Source organism: Chelonoidis abingdonii, chromosome 17 (genome assembly GCF_003597395.2).
Source record: "Chelonoidis abingdonii isolate Lonesome George chromosome 17, CheloAbing_2.0, whole genome shotgun sequence".
Classification (NCBI taxonomy): domain Eukaryota; kingdom Metazoa; phylum Chordata; order Testudines; family Testudinidae; genus Chelonoidis; species Chelonoidis abingdonii.
The window spans coordinates 15,696,703-15,721,513 of NC_133785.1; the positions used below are offsets into that span (position 1 = coordinate 15,696,703).

The 24,811-nt window shown below is 42.9% G+C and overlaps 1 protein-coding gene across 1 annotated transcript in view; it reads right to left on the reverse strand.

Moving 5' to 3' along the window:
• The window catches only part of ARHGEF3 (Rho guanine nucleotide exchange factor 3), a 256,764-nt gene that overhangs the window by 222,341 nt on the left and 9,612 nt on the right, over positions 1–24,811 (reverse strand). Inside the window, exon 2 of the mRNA XM_032798832.2 lies at positions 16,278–16,373. Within this exon, the coding sequence (XP_032654723.1) occupies positions 16,278–16,373 (96 nt within the window). The remainder of the gene's footprint in view (positions 1–16,277; positions 16,374–24,811) is intronic.

The window sequence follows — 24,811 nt, forward strand, 5'->3', positions numbered from 1 at the left end:
TGTTCACACCCCCAAGTAATGTAGTTATAGCAACGTAAGCAAGGCTTTCAGCTCTGAAGTTTCCCAGTGTCAGCCAAGATGGCAGCCATCACGCACAGTCTTGGGTGACCCTTTTCAGAGCAATCTTTACATTTCACGAAAAATACCTCCTCAAGTTTTCTTCCGTTTGCTATGTGAGTAAGATGGGAAGAAGAGATATTTTCAATGATCTGTAGCAGTTGGATTTTTAAAATCCTTTTTCTGGCAATAGACCATTGTAACTTTTCAACATTTCTCTTAACACTTCAGACACTGCAATGCATTTGGTCCTCTCCCCCTAACCTTTGTGAAGGTTCCACTCACCTGGTATGTCAGAGTGATGAAAAACATAATCACCATGCCCGTGCATTTAAAAACAACACACCATTGAGGGCTGTTTAAAAGTGGTGTCAGCTTTTACTGGCAGAGAGCTTGGCATAATAAACTGAAACCAATGATGAATTTCATAAAATGTTTGCTTTGTCTCCCTAGGTTACTCATCTGTATAATAAGAATACAAAAGCACACAAAGTGAGAAAAAGCAGCAGTATATTATATAGTCATAATTAAACTTATACAAATGCTACAAGAGATCTAATGCAAATGCACGAGTTGAAATATAACTAAGAAAACAAATTCTGGTTTCACGCACAGACCTAGTGAACAGAGCTTTGTGCAAGAGACTAGGGAAAGAAATACCTGTCCCCCAGCCTGGATACAAGGAATAAATCACTTCCAAAGACAGGCAGCTAATATAGTCTATTGGCAGCAACAGAGGCTATAGTTCCCTATGCTGAGTTCTGGGCCCAAGGATCCATGCTGTGTGCAGACCTACTCATAAGACCACTCAGTCATTCCTGCCCACCTCCTCACCCACTTTTGCCTCTTCCTCAAGGACCCAATCAAAGCACAGGAGGAGGATTGTGGAGTTTCCCAGCACAGGCTTTCAGCAGCTTGTCTCCCCCAGCCCCTTGCCAGTGGAAATATTTCTGGGTACAGAATTCAGCATTTCTGCTACATTTCAGACCAAGCATGATGACTGGTGTGGTATCTCAGGATTAGGCCCCGTGTGTGTCAAACAATTTTCTTTCTTTCTTTGGGAACCGGTCAGGATTCACATCCAGAATCAGTAAATGCAAGCTGTACAGAGTTTTCTAAAACAGGAGGATTAAACATATGTTTAAACTTATTTGCCTCTGGGAGCTCTCTTCCTGTTATAAAGCCCATTTTGTGCATATGAGATGCTAAGGTCAGCAACTGGATTGCCCTCATATTAACCATTTGAGCACAGTCTCCTTTCTTGCCATTTCTGGATATGTGCTGCAGAAAATGATACATGAGTTATCTGCTCCAGGCTCTGTGTCTGCTCTACTGGATCTTTATCCATTTCCTGATTAGCTTTCAGGATTTTGGTCCCAATACAGCTGTTTGCATTGTAATAACTCTTACAATACAGCTACTCCTTTTATGGGCATAGAAGTGCATTGAGCAATACATGAACAAGTTAGGTGACAGGGATGTGGACTTGGGGGGTTTTTTTGTTTTGTTTTTAGCATTCTTTCTAAGCAGGCTCATTTCCATATTGTCTTATTAAAATATTGTCCATTTACTACAGTTATCCTAGAATTGTGTGTGCATTTTCTTTGTCTTCTCCAGACACTTCCCCACCTTTGCAACAAAACATAACTGGAAATCAACTAATTCAAGGACCTTTGTATTAAAAACAAAACAAAAAAACAACCTCCATATAAATCATCAAGAAGACTGACTGTGAATTATGGTTTTATCATCTCTTGTGCAGACATTCTGACCCATACAGCCTTCAATCACTATGCAGTAATCTTTTGTACATCTGCAGTAAAACTGCACTTAAGTAGTTTTCTTCAAAAAGTGAACCATCCTAACAAAAAGCTGATAAAAGCAGATTATGGAAGAAGTGTTGTTAGGTATATGTTTCTGTTTTATAGTTTTCTAATCATGGAATGCAGTTTTTTCTTCATCAGTTAGTAGCTGGTAAAGGTTGAAACATTAGTAGGATGACTTCAGCTCATTTTTAATTAAATATAACATGTTATGAATATGTATGTTCTCCTAAAATCAAGCTAGAGTTCAGTCAATTTGTCTTGGCTCATCCAAAGAGAAATATTCAATGTGGTGTGAAAAAATTTAGCACCACTAGTTGCATCATCATTACAAGGAAACATGTGACTAAATCTCAATGCATTGTCCTAAGAATCTACTATGCTGTCTGAGTACCACTTCTTTGCTAAGAAGCATATTCTCATCTGCCCTTCAATATATGTCTATTATTATGTACTTTCAACTGTCACTCACAGGTATTTTGAACCCACACATCTTTATACTACTACTTCCATTTTTTCAAATGTAGAACCACAAAAGTAAAACTGTACATGAAAAACTTCCTTGTCCTCTAACTGTTATGACCACAGTATTTATAAGTTACTACTTTATTTTTGTTGTGCGTAAGTTGTTTTGAAGTTCATATTAAAACAAACAGAAACAAATAAAAAACAAACAAAAAGAACCCCCTCTAGGCTCTGTTACTAACGCCTTTCTAAAGTTACAGCTAAACAACTGACTTCATTTAGGTGGGTGAAAAACACTACCATTCTCTTTTGGTGGTTGTGTCCCAGGGACTGCTTAATGCCAACTGGGCATAAAGGGCATGCCTGCGGGAGGTCCACTGGAGCCGCAGACCGGCGACCGGCAGAGCGCCCCCCTGCGGCATGTCGCCGTGCTTGGGGCAGCGAAATGTCTAGAGCCGCCCCTGTAAAGGTGGCATGTGAGGTCTCTACAAACAGGCAGACATTCTGGTCATCTTAGTCACTGTAAAATGTACGTACAGGTACCTTCTTAAATATTATGTATTTACACTGGAAATATGTTCTTAAAGATCTTGAAATTAAAAGTGGGACACCAGGAGGTGACCAGCCTCAGGCAGACGGTGTTCAGGCAGGGGATAGGAGACACTTATCTCTCTCTGTCTGGTCAGGTGCGTATTATATCTCTCAGAAGATAAGCCCATCTGCAAGCAGAGCCAGATGCTGCTTAAAAGACTGCAAGGTCAACAAGAAAGAGAGGCCACAGAGAACACTCAGCAGGAAGTGTCCTTGTTTATGAATAACAATCAAAGGACTGTTGACAAATATATCTGGGCTTTCAAAGAGACGGGGGGGGGGGGGGGGATCTTTCCACTGAGGAGACAAGAGGACAGTGTGAACAGAAGAATTTTGGGTGAACTTTTGCTCTATATGACATGACAATAATTAGTTAAGTAAATTAAGGCTCTAGAAAGCATGTTATGATTTTATTTTATGTGTAACGAATTGTTTCCATTAATTCTACTTGCTTCTTCTCAAACGTCTGTTCTTTATTAAATAAACTTCCTCTTGCTTTACTATAAACATATCTAAGTGCTGTGTACTGAGCAAACTGCTGATTCTAAGGTGTACCTGGTAAGCTGCTCTGTGCTATTCCTTTGAAAGCAGCAAAGCTGAGAACTGCGACAGTGGAACAGGGGCTGAAAACTCCAGAGGGATGCTCGGATTGCTCGGGACTGACAGTAGAACAGGGACTGAAAACTCCAGAGGGATGCTCGGATTGCTCGGGGCTGAACTCTGCCTATCCTTTATGTGTAAAGAGAAAGTAAGGCCTCCGGAGACCTGGAAAGCAGTGCTTGTGTTGCCCGAGGCTAGTGGTATTGGGGAACTGACCCACAGCAGAGACATGACATCTAATTTGTTCTTCTGTAAATGACTACACAAGGAATAGGACAACACAGCATCAGGCCCATTAAATGTATGAAGTACACTATAAAAATTATATATAATCCACATATAGTTTGCAGTAAATTAAGTCCCTTTGCAACCAGCATTTCTTATTCTTACGCACCAAGAGCCTCTAGTAGCTCAAGATTTTGAGAAGGGAGAAAATCATCAAGCATAAACAAGCAATTAATGTCTGGGTGGACACCCAAACAGTTTAACAGTAGGTAGAGAAAAGCTTCTTTAACTTCAACCTATACCTATAGCAACTTTCTAGTAACCAGTTTTTCCACTGTTGTTGGAATTGGATTGGATTGGGTTTTCTACCAGCAATTTTGTGATTGAATTTTATACTGGTGGAAGCCAGGGTCGCTGAACTGCTTCTAGCCTGTTACAGGGCAAAATGTTTCTCTTACCCCGGACCCACTTTTATCATGAGGCAAGACAGTAAGACTCCACACGGAGAAGCAACCAAAGAGGTTTTTTTCCCTGCATATTCTTTTCTGACTGAGCATTTTCTGCCCACTTGAAATATGCAAGTGGAACCCAAGAGCTCTACCATATATGGATCACATCTGCTGCAGAAGGAAAGTGAACAGGAACAAGTGCTGAATGTTGAGAGGTTGCAATGACAGTTCAGACATGTTAGGGGAAATTGTAGTCCTCCTGGGGGCAGGAAGAGAATGCAGATGCTGGGTAGGGAGATGGAAGATGAGAACCAACCAATTACAGCTTGAAGAGAGATGGGGAGCCAGTCAGACCCCCCACAGGTGTTGGCTTCAGCAAAGGAAGTGAGACTGATAGACACTTGTATTGAAATACTGATGGCCTGACAGATATTGGAGAACAAGAATGCGAATTAAAGCAAGGTGCTGAGTCTAGAGAATAGGAGAGGAAGTGAGGGCAAGGGAGAGATCAGCAACTGGGAGACTGTAGGTTTGTGTCAGTGCTACTAATCACATGGCAGAGTGAGGTTTTCCTATTTCAGCAGCTACTACTCCCATACTGGGCATATTATCCACGCCTTTACGTGAAAGGAGAACTTCAGAAGTATTCCAAAGATAACTTTTTGGACAGGGGTGGAGTAGTGGTGGCCCTGCCACTGTTTCCTCCCAGCTACATCCCAAGGTCAGATCCAGGGTCAGCTGTGGGAAGAAGCAAACAGACATTTATGTGCCTTTACAGTAAAAGCATGATGCAACAAGCAAGCTGTGCTCCTCTCCCCTTCACAAGCTCTGTTTATCAAAGTGAATGTTGCCCACAGTATTTAACCCACAGTGAGAACAAGGCTGAAATGGTATTCTAATATAAACCTATTGTAAACAGATTTAAGTATATCCATGCATAAATTATTTACAAAACAGATTTAGCTAAATCTAACAGAAACTGATGCAAGTTGTGCTTAGATGAGCTGGGGTGAAGAAGAGTTCCTATATTTGGTGCTATATTTTTTCATTTGAAAACAGTTTTCTGCAAGATTGGGCTGATTGATAGGGAACTTCAGTTTACTCTGATTTTTGAATCTTCCCAAAAAAAGAAAAGACACTTGATTTTTGTAATAACTCCAAATTCTCAGAATGAAGCAAAAGTCACTGAAATTAAGAACCTACAAATATTTCACAACTGCAGTTTTTTCTTGTGTCTAATATTAAAATTCATGGAGGTGTTGGCATTGATGGCACAGATCTCATTATCTGAGGTTAGTGGCATAAGGAAGCTCTGAATTTTAAAGACCAAAATTATTATAGTTATGAAAATCATGAACATGTTTACTGTATTTAAAATGAGATAAGAGAGCCTCAGTCAGATCTGCCTTTCCCCATCCAATTCACTGGCTCAAGCAAATTCAATCAGTCTTGGCATCATTCACTGAAAAAAGCTGTTACGTCAACCAGTAAACTTGTTTTGCCTGGAAGAACTTTCCTCTTAGATTGAGCCAACAGTCAAAATTATATAACTCATAATGTCTCCACCCATTTAAAACAAAACAAAACAAAACCAACCAAGAAGTTATCAGATTAATAACATTTTGTACAGTGCTGTATAGAACCAAGTGGTATATTTTCTGTGCAATATTTTACAATGACAGATGAAAATGGTTATACCACAGTAAATGGTCCAACAGAAAATATTACCTAATGCCCTGATCATTCAAATGAATCCCAATACACTAAGTAGGGAAGTTAACCACCAGCAATGCAGGTTATGTTGATAGAGTTGATGTTACTGAAAGGATATCCTAGATTTAGGAAAGATTAATAACCCTTGGGAAAAGTATGAATTACATGGACAGAAAAATGAGAAGTAAATAAATGTACTAGCTCGCTTCATAGCTAAACAATTAATTAATTAACAAATATAAACAAACACAAAATAAAATAAAAACCTCCAGCAGATAAATGACAGAATGTACCACTATTTTCAATCACAGCAAATTTCCTTTGCCTATACCTTTGTGTGTGGTTGGTTTTCCAGAAGTTTCCTCAACATTGTTACCACCAGTTCAGCTAGACTGGTAGTAGCTCTAGAGAAAGTAGGGCACCAGGCGACCACTTGTGTTGTCGGACAACAAAGTGGTTAAACTGTTGGCAACTGCATGGATACCCATCTATGCTAGCGTTCCCAACATTGCTATCACTGGCAGAGTGGAACTGATATTAGCAGTGGTGGGGAACTGTTAGCAAAATACCTGGTGTAGAAAAGATCATAATGAATCTCTCTGCTGATGGATTGAAATAAAGTGTTTCCCTTACCCATGCACCACTTCAAGTTTTTGATTGGCAAAAACAGAATCATGTGATCAGTTACTACTCTAAACTATTGGCTAGGAAAAAAAAAAAAAAAAGGTTGCACCTTATAAACATGTTTCATCCATGAGTAGTATGTATTATAAGTGGTTATAAATCCATCAACACAAGGTGTGTGTGTGTGTGTTATATATAAAAATTCCCCTCTCACCCCTATGAGTGGTATGTGTCTTCCTCAACCTCGGGTCCTCTACCAGAGGCCTGGGAGTTTGAGGGTTCTGCGCAGTATCTTAGCTGTTCCTAGCACTGCACTCTTCTGGACAGAGAGCTCTGATGTTGTTCCTGGATCGTTGAGCCATCACCCAGCCTTAGGAAAGTCACAGCCCAGAGTGCTCATATCCACCAACTGGGACCACTTGGCCTGCATCTTCACACAGTCCTCTTCTAGTCTCTCTTCAGCCCTGGGGTACTTCTGCCAGCCATCACATCCTCTTCTGAGTCGTAACTGGCACTTAGCTATACATCTATCACCACCTGCGCTCTGCCCTTCATACACGATCTCTGGTGATTGGCCAGTACTCTGCCTGTCCCTCTGGATTGGCAAGTACCACAGAACTTCACCGCTCTACTCTCCACAACCTCTGGGAATATCTCCCCCTGGTCTGGGAGGGTCATAGCCGCATACGCTGTGCAAGTCCTGTCACAATGCCAGCACTTGGTTAGTCATTTCAGGTGATGCTGTTCCTTGCTGCACCTACATCCTGACTACTAATGTGTTACGGTGTCCTCTGAGCTCTCGCACATTGCACCTTGGTCTCTCGTGGTGGGTAGACCCTCTCAATGAATCTGGCTAAGGCCCTGGTTCTGTGCTCAGATCATGATGCCATCAGTGCTGTCTTTTATCCAGCACCTTCCAGTCCAGAAGATTCCAACGTCAGCCACTTCAGCTATCTGTCGAATGTAAATCCCATGGAGGGTCCTTGTCTGCCTAATGCACTTCTTCTGCTTGTCTTCCTCCATAGCTGCGGCTGCATTCAGCAATTCTCTCACGAGCCATCTGGGGCATCTTTGACTCATTAGCATCCCTGGAGTGTTCCGTGTTCGTCCTAGGACAGGGCATTCGACCGCTACCACCAAAGCCCCGCCCGCTCTTCGCGGCGATATCAGACCTGGCTTGGGTGTTGGAGCTGGGGTGGAAACCCGTCGGCAGATTGTGAGGAGCTTACCGGTCTTCAAACTCGGGCAGCCTCCATGTCCCCTCTTAGGCCAGTCTTCACTATCGGCAAGGTATCTGATGACACGGTAACAGGATGCGCATCATGTTGGCGTATGCTGTGCTTCCACTGAGCTGGTCGATTCAGGACCTCATATATACTTTGGTGAACTGGATGTTGCTGTCCTCCTTGCATCTCTCATCTGTGGTTTTCCCATCGTGACGTGGGACGCCCCAAGTAGACGTAGGTGTCTGTATTTTCTGCTATGTGGCACCCGCTGGTACTCCACCCAACTCTTGACTACCTTCCCTCCCTTCACACACCAACCTCAACGCCACAACTCTCCAGGCCGAATGACATCACCGAATCCCACTGAAGATCCGGGTCAGGGTGATTACGATGATGTCTCGTTCAATCTAGCCATACAGCTGATGTCATCCATAAGTAGAGAGTGCTGAATGGTATGTTCCACTCCTCGAACCTACCGACGTATCCATCTGGTGGATACTGGCTGGGGGTTTAAGCCCAGCAGAACAGCAGCAGGCGGACAGTGCAGTCAACTGATAATGCCGCACGTGATGCACTGGCAAGCGTGCCTTGAGTTGACTTCCAGTGTTGTCTCCATAGTTCCCATCGATGGCTGGAGAAGGTCTTATGTCCTGTGACTTTGTATAGCGCCAGACATTCTACGAGATCCACGTGCGGCAGCTAGTCGTAGGCTTTCCTGGTAGAATCCAAGGCTGTGCTCAGATGGTCTGTCTAGACCTGAGCTGGGCGACGCTGCTCTACTCTATGAGCAACTGGTGTTTTGAGCCCGTGTTGTGCCCGAAGGCTGCCTTCTGACTGTGCTCATGTACTGGCCCAGTGGTCCTGTAGTCTGGCAAGCTATGATAGACTGATACGGACTTGTCCATTGTTGTGGGGAGGCAAGTTATATGCCGTTATGGGCGGCTCTGTTCCCATGCAGGGGCTTTCATGATCAACAACACAGCCGTCCTGTGATAGCCATTTGGGTGAGGAGCCTGCTGCTTAGCAGCTGGTTCATCTCATGGCTGCTAGGAAAATGTCATGCACATGCGTTCAAGTATCTGTAGCCGATGAGGTGTCGATCATGTCTGTCCAGGTGCGTTCAGCCTTCATGTTTGACCCGCGCTGGATGTCTTCATACTGATGGTGACTGCTTTGTTCTGAGATTGCTGTGCTTCTGTCTCAGGGTCCTGCAGCCCAGCTTATGGCACTGGTGTTATGAAGTCTCTCTGTTCCCATATGTTTCTCCAAGTACGATCAGTTTCTGCTGCTGGTGCTTCTGCTGTATTGGTTGTGGACTGGGCAGTTGGAGGATGACACCTTGGATGAGTCTTTTGGAGGAAACAGGGCAGTTTACTTTTTGCCTCTGGCTTCCTAGGTGTAGTCTCCATTAGGCTGGTAGCCATGCTGTGAGCCTTTGTTTAGCAGCTCAGGGCTTCAGAATGAGCAGGCCCTGTGTATTTTCAGTAAGCCCGAGATCCTTATCCTGCTGAAATCTCTACACACTCTGTAATTCAACCAGCCTGACTAACTTTCCTCCGAGTCGCCTTGATCTTACCTCCATACCTCATTTTCCAGGGGGTACAGACTGTTGTTCTTGTGATCGTGATAGCCAAGCTCTCGCAGTGATAATGAGCGCTGTAGCGATATATCCCAGTTCATTGTTGAAGTTATGGGTATCAGGGAGGTCATGGAGGGTCGTATTGAGCATCTTCTAAACAATACTAGCTGAAGTACTTCTCACATGAGCGTTGTAAGCGGTACTCGCAGAGATTGACGTAGCGTAGGCTATTCTGCATGACTTATGCTCAAAGTATGCACTGCTGTGGCTCTGCAAATGGAGGAGGTTGGCAGTGAAGTTCCAGCTTCAGGTGTGGGCTATCACCACCCTGTGTTCTTCCCAGGTCTCTTGAGTCTGGGATTAATGTGAGTGGTCTACAGGCTGTGAGAGCAGTCCCTTTACTATTTGAAAGCGTGGGTAACTAGCTATTCTTTCAGTAAGGTGGATGTAGGCTCTTTGTCCATTCCTAGTCCCCTCAAAGAGACGTCTTATAGATCCCCTCATTAGGTCTACTGTTGTAGTAGCATTCCATCAATTCCAGGTTCTCTTGTCTCGTCCATGAATGGTTTGTTCCAGTAGCCCACTTATCGTCAGATTGTCCTGGTTCCTCAACATCTGGCGCGGACCTTGTTAATCCGGGCGACGTCCGAGCCGGCATGACTCTCCTAGTTTGTGTCACTCTCATATTTGAGGTAGGCAGGTGAAGCGTTAGGGGTTCTTTTGCCCAAGGACCCCTACTGGAAAGTTAGGTACCAACCGGGATTTGAACCCCGGTCTCTTGTATCAAAGGGCGGTCTCCTGTATCAAAGGACAGTGCTCTTAACCACTACGCTAACCACTACGCTATCCAGTTGCTAAAAATAAGCAACTAGTGATCTTTTGTATTCAAAACAGTCTACATCAATTGGTTAAAAAAAGTTAAATCATTTACTAACACTTTATAAACTATAAATGGGGCCCTACCAAATTCATAGTCCATTTTGGTTATGGGATTTTAAAAATCATAAATTTCCTGATTCCAGCTATTTAAATCTGAAATGTCATGGTGTTGTAATTGTAGGGATCCTGACGCAAAAAGGAGTTGGGGAGGGAGGTCGCAAGGTTATTGTAAGGAGGGGTTGCAGTACTGCCACCCTTACTTCTACGTTGCTGCTGACAGAACACCACTTTCAGAGCTCAGTACCCCACCAACAACTGCCATTCTCTGGCCACCCAATTCTGAAGACAGTGTGGAAGTAAGGATGGCAATACCACAATCCCCCTAAAATAACCTTGCGACCCCCCTGCAACTCTTTTTTGGGTCAGGACCCCCAATTTGAGAAACTCTAGTCTCCCCCATGAAATCTGTATAGTATAGTGTAAAAGCACGCAAAACCAGATTTCACGGTCTGTGACGCATTTTACATGGCTGTGAATTTGGTAGGCCCCTATTTATAAATGTAGTCATAGTGGGGGAGCTGGGGTAGGAGGGGTTTAGGACAAGTCTGCACTTTGCTATGGTACAGATGCAATGTGCATTCACTGAACAAAAACAGACAACATAACACACAGAAGATCACCAAAATTACCTGTTATACCACTTGAGAAAACTTCAGAAGAGTATAATGCGACATGGATGGTCCTGACAAGCACTAGCTATATAAAATAATGCTCCTGATATTAAACATATCTAATCAGTCTGTTCTTGGTCAATATATCACATTTCAGTAACTGATCCATCTATTGATATTTTACTACTTTTGCTTTTGTATCTAGGCATTACGTAAAATACATCTTTTTTAGAAAAAATTTTTATTTTCTATACTGATCCAGAGTGAAATCACCAAATTATTCAGCCCGTATAGGAGGGAACAAGGACTGATGCAATACTTAAGGTGTACTTATGCTACACTTGAAGAGTTTAAGTGGCAGATAAGATCTTCCTCAGCTCTTCTGCACTAAGGTGACTTTTATCCTAACATGCATAATTAACACGGTTATACCATGCATTTCATATTATACTTTCCAAATACTGTTAACGTCAGCACTCTGTAACAACCACATATTGCCATGATGAAAAACAGAATCCACTATAACAAAGCCAAACTGAGAATTGAAACAGAACACACACATTTTTGGAATCAGACATATTTTATATATAAGGACAAAATAAAATGCAACGTTTGATCACTTATACTAATTCTCTGTCCCTACCCTGCCAAAAAAGCCTCTAGAGCTAAACAAAAACAAAAAAAATCCAACCACACCCCCATACCAACTCTTCCCCTTTATCTTTAATCTCCTCTCCAAGTTCCAAACAGGTTTCAGATAACAAAATAAAGAATTCAACCACTCTGTTTTGTTCATTACATCTAAGATATTGGATGCATCAATGAATCATTCAACTTCTCAAATCAGATGTGCAAAGTAAGGAGACACATAGCAGGCAGAGGGCAAATTCTAACAGATGTTTGTTTTCTAAAGTAAAAAAAAAAATCACCAAACATAAATGTTACAGTATGTAGTTTGAAATACAAGTTAAAAAGACATGGGCCACATCTGAGCTTTTTTCATTACTTTAAAGGCCACATTCTCAGCTGGTGTAAATTGTCATAGCTACACTGACTTATCTAATAGACACACTAACTAGAAAAGCGAAGACAGAGTGCTTAAAGAGAAAAGGATATGATAAGCCTTACAACAGAATGTTCCACTGCACTAGCAAGAGTTAAGTCACAATGTGTCCTTCACTACTGGAATTGTTCATTCATCCATCCTCCAGTAATAGGGACTTTAGTGCCAATGCAGATCAGTCAAGTTATTATTGTCCCTAATTAGCACTCCACAAGCTGTAATATTCTTTAGTCATAGCAGGCTGAGACTTTAAAAGAAGTGAGATTCTAACTTTAAAGCTTTAGTACACTTTAGACTGGTTACTACCTGTGCACAGTGTTTCTAGAACAGCGGTGGGCAAACTATGGCCCGCGAGCTCCCACTGAGGAGCGGGGTCTGGGGCTTGCCCAGCTCCAGTGCTCCTGCTGGGGCCACACCACGCGGCTTGGCCCTGCTCCGGCGAGCTGGCTGGGCTGCTGGGCCAGGGGCTGCACCACGTGGCTTCGCCCCATTATGGCTGGGGCGCTGGGTTGGGCGCTGCACCGCACGGCTCGGTCTCACTCCAGCACTTCAGCCGTGGTGCTGGGTGGGGAGCTGCTCTGGTGCTCCAGCTGGGGAGCAGGGTTGGGGCCACACCACATGGCTCCTGGAAGCCACGGCATGGTCCCATCCCAGCTCCTATGTGCTCCAATGGCCCCCTCTGGCACTCCAATGGGAACTGCAAGGGCAGTGCCTGCAGATGGGGCAGTATGCAAAGCCGCCTCGCCATGCCTCCGCATAGGAGCCGGAAAAGGGACATGCCACTGCTTCCGGGAACTGCTTGAGGTAAGTACCACTCAGAGCCTGTACCCCTGAGCCTCTCCCCATGCCCTAACCCGCTGCCCCAGCCCTGATTCCCATCCTGCTCTCCAAACCCCTCAAACCCAACCTGGAGCACCCTCCTGCACCCCAAACCTCTCATCCCCAGCCCCACCCAAGAGCCCACAACCCCAGCCAGAACCTGCACTTCTTCCCACACCCTTGCCTCAGCCCTGATCCCCCTCCTGCCCTCCAAACCCCTCAGTCCTAGCCCAGATCACCTTCCTACATCACAAACTCCTCATCCCCAGCCCCAACCCCATCCCAGAGCCCGCACCCCCAACCAGAGCCCCTCCCCCTTCCTGGCCCCCAACCCCAATTTTGTGAGCATCCATGGCCCACCATACTATTTCTATTCCCCCAATATGGCCCTCAGGCCAAAAAGTTTGCCCACCCCTGTTCCAGAGTGTATATCCTTACACCCAAATGTCCACTGATGAGTCTGAGTGAGGGCAAAACACACTAGCACCAATAGAAAATTAAATTTGGATATAAAGATCTAATATGTATCAGCCCAATCCTGTAAAGTGATGAATATCACTCACTTCCTAGACTTCAGTGGCACCTGGCACCTTTCAAGATTAGGCCATAATGATTACTACAAGCAATGAAAAGGAAAACCTGTTGGGAGAAGATGGGTTCTGTGCAGATCTCCATTGCTTCAGATGAACATCTGGAATTCTGAATGTTTATCTTATCTCAAAACCTGAGAGGTATTTTTACAACTATACAAAAGGAGATTTCTGTTTCATCACTTGATAATTAAGATTTTTATTTTTAAGAAGTCTAAAATTTAAAAATGCACACACAGGACTACAGCCCCTGGGAGACTAGTCGCTTGTGAGCCCCAGATGATTTTATAAGGAAACTGAGTGGAGGACGAGAACTACTAAAAATATTAGCAACTATGGCAGAGTTGTACCACATATGGCAGAAATCATGGGTAAGAATAGACAGGCAATAAATCAGAGGATTTTAAAAGACCAGATATCAGTAAGATAAGACTAACTGGTAACATCCATTACTTTTCCACATATCCCTGTGGTGAATTACAAATAAATAGCAGCAGATAGTGAAGATAGTCATTAAAACTTGATAAGACAGGGTGAGGTAAAGGTATAGAGATTATATGGTTCTGCAAGACTAAGGGAAAAGTAGACAGTCATAAAAGAGAAAGCTGTTTGTAGTGTTGTTGTAGCCATGTTGGTCCCAGGATATCAGAGAAACAAGGTGGGTGAAATAATATCTGTTATTGGACCAACTTGCACAGGCGCCAACTTTCCAATGTGCCGGGGGGTGCTCGACACTCTGCAAAGCCCATGCCCCACTCTTTCCCCCAAGACTCCACCCCAGACCCTGCCCCCACTCCACCCTTCCCCCAAGGCCCTGCCCTGCTTCTTCCCATACCCAATCCACATCTTCCCACCCCCCGCTCCACCCCGTCTCTTCCCTCCCAGTTCCACCCACTTCCCCAAGCGCGCCGTGTCCTCGCTCCTCCCCTCTCTCCCCACCCCCCGAGCCTCCTGAACACCATGAAACAGCTGATAGCAGCAGGCAGGAGGCATGGGCACTGATCTGTGGGGCCCGCCAGCGGGAGGTGCTGGGGGGGGGGGAGCTGATTTGGGGGCTGCTGGTAAGTGCTCAACACCCAAGATTTTTTCCCTGTGGGTGCTTCAGCCCCAGAGCATCCATGAAGTCGGCTCCTATGCCAACTTGTGTTGGTGAAGGAGATAAGATCAGGACCTGAAGAAGAGCTTGGTGCAGCTCAAAAGCTTGTCTCTTTCACCAACATAAGTTGATCCAAGAAAAGATATTACCTTGCCTACTTTATCTCTGTAATAAAAGGGAAAGGACATAGTTAGGGTGTTCCCAAATACTGGTAGCATGATAAAACAAAAAAGTGACCAGAAACAATGAGCTGTTAACAGCATTGTTTCAATGTTTCCCCTGTGGGTTAAAAAAAAAAAAAAAAGTCACATACACACAACACAATTTGAAGTTTCATCTGTGGTTTTGAGGGTGTTCCAAGAATGAGGACAGGGAAAGGAGGTGAATCGTAGCCACACCAATCCAGGCTGCTAAATTAATTTTACAGAAGATTCTTACATATTTATTTTATTGAAATAAATATTATTAGTCAACACTAACTCCTTGACAAAGGTCCAGTTGAGGATACAACATGGTTTGCTGTTATTTTTTGTTTTAATAGTATAATATGTGAAACCATACTTCTCCATATACAAGCTAAATGTGAGTTAGTCCTCCTGGCAGGCAGGTTACATGTTCCTGGCATGAGTTTATTCTGTTTTTCTTCATGATGAATGAGCAACATCAGCATAGCCTAGCTCAATCAGGAGTCCAACAGTGAGATAAATGTGTGCACATAACAGGGAAGGGAAGTCAACAGAATGACTCCCCTATTGTCTTCAGTAGAGCTGGAATAAACGCTGTATGAACAAGTGGAGAGTTCAGTCTCAATGCTCATTCAGAACTTGGGCCCTCTGGTGTAAATGCCAATAAGTGTAATAAAAGCAATGTAAGGTGCAGTGGTGGTTTTACTGATGAAGCAACCTTGGTCATCATTACAATTAGTTCTGTTTAAATGACTGATTTGTTTTGGTTCAGTCAACAAACCAAACCAAAATAATAATAATAGCTTCAAAATGAAAAAAAATGTTTCACTTGTAACAATGTTTTGTTCATTTCAACCTTTTTTTAAAGATTTAAGTAAAATGCAGTATAAAAAGATGTTTCAAATACAAATATTGAAACATTTCATTCTGAATAGGTTAGAAAAGAAAACATTTCAATTTTGTTCAGATCTTCCCTTTCCGAACTGAAACAATTCAGCCAATTTGACCCAAATTTCTTACGTATTTCAGTTGACCCAAATCAGCCTTGTTTAGCCAGAAAAGTTTTGTCCAAAAAATTCACCCAGCTCTAATTAAAATGTAAGCATTTGTAAACACTTAATTGACATTACCAGTTTTCTCCTATACTTAGAATAGAAGTTTCTTTGGTAAGTTTTGGAAAATGTTGACTTTTTAAATGGCTTCTACTGTACCAGCCCGCTAGAAACTACAGTGAGACCACAGACTTGTTTCACACAATATCTATCACCTGCGAAGTGGCTCAGTTCTTCATTACCACCAATGTGGGTGGGATTTAAAGTTTATGACAAAGTTCAAAGATTCCATGTGTGAAATCTTAGCCCTAATAGAGTCAGGGATTTTGGCCAATGACTTCAGTTAGGCCAGGATTTCACCTTATCCTTTCCATTACCAAACCAATGGGACACCCAGTTCTGCACTATAAAATAAAAAATAAATAAAACCCTTCCCTCCTTTTCATGTTTTATTGTTAGATACTAGAAAGAGAGGAAAACATCATGGTACTTGTTAATCATTTTTTTTAATTACTTCTGTCATTGTTTATTAACCTCTTGAAAGATTAAAATTAAAGGTCATTTACTTACCAAACTTTTTTCCCCTCCATTCCTCCTCGGGCACACTGGTTTATTATTGGAGGGTTGCTTATTATACGTGCTGGGCTACTGGCATTCATCTTTTTTCTAATAAATAAATAAATAAATAAATATTGAGTAATTAAAAAAATACAGCTGCACAAATTCATGTATTTGCAAATATATACAAGAGAAACAGTAGATCAAACTATGGACAAGCATTTTAAGACCAATTTTTGCCTGCCTCACTCGAGTAATCTCCAAGTTAATCGGTGGGACTACTTGAATGAATAAATTGAACAGGATTTAGCCATTGTTCTTCAGAGTTGCTAGTTCTGCAGAAGCCAACACTGATTGCCTTTTGTTTACTTCTTTGAATGTGTGCCAGCACAGTTCACATCAGCAGGATTATGCACAGAGCTATGCATGTTAGTTATGCTCCCGCAGAGCAGCAGTTGGAGCTAACATATTACTTTAGGATGAGCCTCAGAAAAATGGTGGATCCATTTACTTTTTAAATGTTTAAAAATGTAGAGGATCTTCTTCACTAAATTATATTACTTCTAAAGTCAGATTTCAGCCCCAAATTGATAAAGTGCCACATTCAGGAATGAGGCCTGAAGTCATTCTATAAAACAATACAAACATATTCAAGTACTGGTAGTAATAGTTTCCATACTGTAACATTTCTGAAAGTACACATGGCCTAATCTGCTCCAAGTCTGCACTTTTCACATGCTAATTAAAAGTATAAACCAAGGCTCCCAACACTCAGTAAGTTAATTGCATCATGAAATATGATCCACAGTAGTGATATGAAACTTCTCTGCAAAGGTTGCTTTTGGGGTTTCTTTTGTTTGTTTTTTTAATAGTCAAACAAAATACCAGATATTTTCAACCATCAAAATCACCCTGTTTGTATTGAGCAAGCTCTGGATTTCATCAGAATCAGCCTACAGATTTCTCAGGCTAAGAGTATTTACATCAGCAATACGACACAGATCAGTGTCTTCTGCAGACTAATGAATTAAAACAATCAGAATGCAAGACACCAGAAGCTAGGAAAATTTCTGGTAAACAATGTTTTTCCTTTCTTCAGATAAAAAGGCCCAGAGATCCATTACAATGGGTACCTCCGTCAACTTGAAGCAGAACCAGACCTGACTGTCATTGGCAGCACGGAAATGGCCTATCCCCAGAAGTTTCCTCCAGTTTTATCTGTCTACACAGCAGCAGGCAGCTCAGCCAAACTCCTTGCCACAGAGCTTTAATGAGGAAAATTTCAAACTTTATTTCAAATGTCTGACTAACAACTGGGGCACTATAGTGTAACTATCTCATTCCCAGTTGTGTCCCAGGGTTGCAATTTCCTTTTGGAGACATTGTCAGCTCAGCTCCTTTTCCTCTTTCTAGATGTTTCTGGTATCCACTGCACCTGCAGGCTTCAGAGAGCGAGCAAGGATGAGAAAGCCAGAAGCAAAGGGGAAGGTCTGTGTCTCCTGCTTCACCTGCCCCACTCCTTACTGATGTGTCTTACTGAGGAGCTCTGCTGGCACTGTAGGCAGAGTGTAGTCCCACACACACACACACTCAAGCCCAGTCTTGGTGGGGTTGCCTCAACTTTTATCGATAGATGGATGGATGGATGGATGGATAGATATTATACACACACACTTCCCCAAGAAGGCAGGAATGGAATAGCTGGCTTCAAGGGTAAGCTGTTCCACCTTCTCCATCTCCATTTGGGGAGGAGTGCCAGAAGGGTAGCATGCTGGATAGAAAATTGGGCCCTTGTCCCTATAGCTTGCACTAGCAGCGCTCTTCTGACTGTAGAGCAGGGGTGGGCAAACTATGGCCTAAGGGCCAGATGCGGCCCTCCAGGCATTTTAATCTGGCCTCATGTTCCCGCCAGGCAGCAGGGCCAAGGGCCTGCCCCGTTCCAGCCAGGGAGCGAGGTTGTTGGCCTGCCCCGCTGCGTACAGCTCCTGGAAGCAGCAGCATGTCCCCCTCTCTGGCTCCTACACATAGGGGCACCCAGGGGATTCCGCACGCTGCCCCCGCCCCAAGTGCTGCCCCGGCAGCTCCCATTGGACAGGAACCAAGACCAATGGGAACTGCAGGGGTGGCACCTGTGAATGGGGCAGCACGCAGAGATGCCTGGCTGTGCCTCCACATTGGAGCCAGAGGGGTGACATGCCACTGCTTCTGGGAGCTGCTTGAGGTAAGCGCTCCCCAGAGCCTGTACCCCTGATCCCCTCCCGGGCCTCACCCCCTGCCTCAGCCCCAATCTCCCTCCCGCCCTCCAAACCCCTCGATCCCAGCCTGGAGCACCTTCCTGCACCCCAACCCCTCATCTGGGCAACCCCATCCCAGAGCCCACACTCCCAGCTGGAGTCCTCACCCCCTAACCCCTAATTTCGTGAGCATTCATGCCCCACCATACAATTTCCATACCCAGATGTGGCTCTCGGGCTAAAAGGTTTGCCCATTCCTGCTGTAGACCTTAGCCACGTTCTTGCACTCTGCTTCTTCTTTGGATGTGGTTGGAGGGCAATGGACACTGCCAGCACTGGAGAATACAGTAAGGGACCTACAGGTTCAGCTCCCTCACCTTGCTATCTCATCAAGGGAACCCTAGGGATATCCCAGGTTGGGGCCTCCCAGGGAAATCCTGATCCTTCTGACCCATGTGGTAGAAAGGGGTAGAATCTCTGGGGAGTCCATTTTTGAACCCTATTTTTTTTTACTGAGAGACCCAGAAGGGGTCCTTATTGTAAAGGGAAGACAATAAGACTAGCCTCTTTAAGGGCAGAAAGAACAAGTATTCTTCGAGGTGGGTGTCCCTGTGGGTGCTACACTTCAGATGAATGTACGCCCCCATACTTTCAATCAGAGAGTTTCAGCAGCCGTGCTCGTCTGAGTCATTCATGTGCTATCTCCGTCTCTCACCGTTGTCAGTGCCTATCCAGCGCATACACGCCCCGACCCACCCTCAGTTCCTTCTCTACCGTAGAGTCCAGAAATTTAACTCTGAAGTAGATGGGAGGAGAAAGGGTAGTGGAGCACCCACAGGGCCACCCATCTCAAAGAATCTCAGTTACTGTACAGAATGAGTAACCTTTTCTTCTTTGAGGAATGTCCCTGTGGATGGTCCACTTCAGGTGACTGTTGAGCAGTGCCTCTCAATGGATGGAAGGGGCTTCAGAGCTGTGTGTGTGTGTGTGTGTGTGTGTGTAAGTGAAGATAACACTGTATGGCCAGAGAGACATAGGTATCGAAAAGTGAAGACTGCGGCATTGAAGAGACATGTAGGAAATCGTGTGGTGTTGGTAGTTTTGGCGCCAAAGTGGTCAGTGCCAACAATGCTGCTGCAGGCATGGGTGTCAGTGCCAACCTCTGAGTGCTCTGCACTACTGGAACAGGTGGTGGCACCATAGGCTGTGGAGAGTACTTCAGTGCCACATCCGGCTCCATCAGTGCCATAGCAGAGGAGGAGCACGTTCGTTTGCCTCTCAACTCTGAGTCTGTCCACTTGGGGTCAGTGGTCGTTGTGGTACACGTAGTACTGGAGGATCCTGGTACCTTATATGTACTCAGTCATGGTGCGGTCAGTACCGAGGGTAGGGAATGACCTGAAGACGGCTTCTTTTTTTTTTGCTGGGTCTTTCAGTGGAGAAGTTGATGCTCTTTTCCTCAGAGCCTTTTTTGGAGGAATGAGCCTTCTTGTGTGGAGACGATGACGTCTCTGGAGATCTTTGTCCAGAGGTCTGCTGGCCAGGATCAGATGCCGAGCACAGAGACTTCTCCAAGAGAATAAGTCTGAGATGCAAATCTCTGTCCTTTCAGGCTTGAGCCTTTAGGTTACTGCAGTGAGAGCACTTCCAAGGTGTCTGTATCTCACCTAAGCAGTGGACATGTTAAGAGTGTCCGTCCGACACTAGGATCGCCTCCTGGCAGGAAAGGCAACATTTGAAGCCTGGTGAACCAGGCATACTGAAACTATGGCAGTTCAACCATATAGGTGAATAGTAACTATTCTAATGGGTAGAAATAGACGTATAAAAAGAAAAAAACAATTTAAACTGAAAATTAACGGGGAAAGAAAGGGTAAGTAACCGTATCTAATCTATTAAAAAGTATTCTAAGAAGAAACTCTTCTACGCTCAAAGAACAGTATCTATTTATGCACTGCTGGGAGCTCTGTCTCAGGCTAAGGACAGTTGAGAAGGAACTGAGGGGGAGGTCGGGTTGCGAGAGCTAGATAGGCACTGACAACAGCATGAGATAGAGATAGTGCATGTGCAATACAGATGAGCACTGCTGCTGAAACTCTCTGATTGAAGGAGCAGGGATGCACATTCACCCGAAGTGGAGCACCTACAGGATGCTACTTGAAGAAAAAATAATGTTTATGCCCAATTCATTGCAAGATTATTCAAGCTGAGCTCACTTAAATATTAGCTAAACAGAAATATACAAGTTAATTAATTACTTAGAGATAGCTTTGATTTGCACACTCCCATCACTTGCCCAAAAAGTTGATGTATTTATTCATAAGTTCTCATCTGCTCATTTTACTAGAGCTGGGCAAAATCCTCAGAGGAAATTCCAACATTTGGTTTTTTTCCCCAAATTGGGATGAAAAAGTTGAAATTTCAAATCTTTCTGCTGAATGGAAATTTTTATAAAATTAAAATTTTGACATTCTCACAATCAAAATGTCTGGTTTTGGTTTTGTTGTAATGACCCAAAACCCTTCATTTTGACTCATTTCAATCTTCAACAGTGTTTTCCCATTGTGATGCATTCCCTTACGGGAGTTGTAGTTTGGGAGTCTAACACAACCCATTCTCTCCTCATTGGACTACATCTCCCATAATGCTCCCAAAGTCACATGTCTCCCACGATGTACCACACAGCTCTGTCAGAGAAAATGTTGTCTCAAGGTAGATATCCTCCAGGGAGCCCAGGCCAGAGGAGAGAAGGGCCAGAACTATAGAACCCTTAAGGAAATATGACACAATAGGAAAATCCAGTTTAATGTTTTGCAAAGCAAATTCTAAATGAAATGTTTCAGAACAGTTAGACCTAAACATTCAAATTTTGGTCAAATCAAAATCAAAACCTACTAAATGTTTTTCCTTGAAGTGACTCAGTGAGCACAAAACTCTTAGAATTGCTCCAGCATGTGTGTCTTAGACTGGGACTAAATTCTAACATACAATAATAACCTGTGTTGTTCAGAGAAAATGTATATACCATCAAAAGATACAGTATATGTTTAAGTGACATATACAGAATTAAAGATAAAAACATTAACGCAAGATTTTGTTCACAGATGTAACACAATATTGTGTTACAAGATTGAAATACAGACACTATCATGAGAAATAGTTTTCCAGTGATAACATCTTACAAATTAATTCAAGAAACACTATAAGAACAGTCCAGCAGGAAAAACAGGCTACCCACAAGTGTCCCAATATCCATGTCCAACTGTTGTTTGAACTTGAAGTATAAAGCACAGCTACTGTACTGTGCATGCTAAAGCCTGAAGAGGGAAAAAAATAAATCTACCAACCCTCCTCCTAATAATCTGGAGCTATTTGCCAAAGTCAGCCAATGAGCCAATGAATATTAATTTAAAAGACTCAACCCAAGAGGTAACCTGTTCCTCATCCTCACTTTGTGCATTGAACCTTGACTGCTCCCGATAAAGGTACATGTACTGTAATTTATATGCTTAGGCTATGCTAGAGATCATGCTCTGATAGGAAATATTACGTGGAGGAAAATAAAACCCCAGAAAAAAGCATAAGTGAACACCTTCAGACACCCAACTTATGGCAGCTAGTGTATGGTGTAGGAATTCTAGTGGGTGGTGTATAGAAATCTGTGTTAAAAATTGTGGAGCTATCACTTTAATTACTTAGGGATATCCTGGACCTGCTTACAGGGAAGGGGGTTCTATAGGAAAGTATACAATCAGAATAGATACAGTCAGTTTGGAGGCAACCAGCCTGAAGTATAGTGGGGTGAAATGTGCCTCTCTGTTTTAGAAAGCTGATTTCTCTCTCTTTTGGGGTTCTTCTGTGTTATCATTCTGAACTCTAAGAAATAAAGCAGTGTCACACTGCAGCCTTCTAGCAGGAATATTTTATGTTTTTTTCTAACTTCTCCGTGTATATGCCATGAAACACAACACAGTATAGCACATTAAATTTATATATTTGATTATACCTTTGCACTAGCAATTCATTCGAGCGCCACAATTCAGCTTCAAGAAATGAAAACTAAATTCATGCTCTACAATAATGAATAGGACACAGTTATGCAATTACTGTATCATCAAGTTTTGCACAATCTTTACCCCAAACAAAAGCAAATATTCTTCACCCTGTATATACATATTTACACACAAAACACTAGCATGTAAGAAGGCAATTTTCTTACATCGTGGTATTTTGTTTTCTCATGGAATATAAGAGCATTGCAATCTCATTCCTCAAAGCGACATTGTTGATCAGCATAGCAGGTTAATCTCTATAGTACTGTGCAACTAGAGTGTTATAAACTAAAATTATTGTTTCTCCAGATTTGTATATATTTCTCATTTAAACTTGCAAGGAAGCTTCACACTTGCAAGTATACTACTGATGTGCACTTGAAGTCAAAAATAACATCTGCAGTCTGTCATAGCACCAGAATAGGCTGCCACCCATGCCGTTTTCACCAGACAGTCCAGGTGCTATTTAACAAGCCCTGATGTCCAGTTATTTTGATCTGGAAGAAAGAGGCAGAGCAGCGGCCTCAGGAGTCCGGTTACCAGCCATTAGGAAAGTGGCAACACTACACCAGAAGCAGGAGTTTATTTCTTGCCCACGTGTGGGGGTTTTTTGGGAAGAATCGTGCTTCTCTCTTTCTCTCCCCACAGCCCAAGTGTATTGGTTTGCATTTGAAATAGGTTAGTGGCACTGCAAAAAGAATCTCAGTCTTTTCTAGACTATATACCTGACTATTATTGAGAGAGACTCTAATCAGATAAAGATGTAAATCATATTTCCTTACAGGCACCTAATAAAGAGTCAACATAGTTTTTGAGATTTCCAAACAAGCCTACACTCAGATTAGCAGTACTGCTCATCACTAAATAAGAGGTCCCTTCTAACAAAAACACTTAAAAAAAAAATTTATTTTATTTTGTGCATAACACTGGATTTTAGTCTAGGTGAATGTAGCTTCCTGATCAGCTTTTCTTAGGTATCCATTAAATTAGTTGAACAATACCACAGAACTACACAAACAGTTTTATTGGTGGGGAGGGGATACCAGGCCACAAAAAGTCTGCACAGGACACCAATGCAAGACTGATGACAGGGGAGTGATCAGAAGGTCCAAAAATTACACAAGAGTTGCAAAAGGTCATGGCCATCAAGTTAGCCCATGTTTCATTGCCACCAGATTGGCAAAAGTAGAAATGAAGATAATCTATTTTCTGCATTCCCAGCATAGGATTCCCCTACTAGTAAGGCCATCATTTTGGTCTAAAAACAAAAAAAAAACAAAAAAACAAACAAAAAAAAAGGGGGGGGGGGACCAGCAATTGACCCCTAAAGCTCAAATTATCTCTTTTTCCTTCACCCCTTAGTTAGGTAAAACTCCAGCAGAATAAAGCCTTCATGAATAGGGAATTTGGTGCAACTCTGAAGACTCTACTCACAATTATTAACTTTCCATTAAAATTACCCAACAGCCCCTTGTGCTCTTCCCTCCCCTACTGTCCAGCAAAATGCCTCAGTTTACTGAAAATTATCTTGTGCATTTCTGTCTGACAAAGGAACTGTGAGAAATCTTTGAGGGTTTTATTGTAAACCCCAGTATCGATAGTGTCAGAGGGGTAATGAAAAAATAAATAAAATAATTTACCTCTACCACAGTGAAAAATCAGAGAGAGTAGGGAGAAAGTTATTAACTGCTGCTTCTAGTTCTTTCAGAGAAGAGCCCTTACATCCATAAAGCCAGGTTATCAACCCTTTACTAGATGTACAGCATTCTGTATTTTTCATTGAACACAAATGGTTACAGCTCTGCTGCTTTCCGGAAAATCTCTCATTTACACACACAACAGGCAGAACAGCTTCTAACCAGCACATTGCCTTAAGCAAATAGCATGTTAAAGCACAGATTTTAAGTGTATGTAATTAAATAATGACGCTGCTTCAGCAGAAAGTGCTGCAAACAATCCCCTCTGCAAACTTTAAATCAACAATTTTCAGACACTGCGCAGCGATTGCCAGACAGGTTCTGCCACTAAGACACTAAGAAAAAGAGGTCCTTCCAACAACATACTTAAGATAAATTACAATGAGAATTAAAAAAAAAACAAACTCCTACATCTGTAGTGGGTAGAAAAATCCATCAAGTAACAGGCAATTCTAGGAAATTTCACATTGTATAATCACTTCAGAGCAAACCAGTAGATTGTGGACTTTTTTCCCCTCATGCATTATAGTTGTTCCAAATAGTTTTTGACCACAGTGTAACAA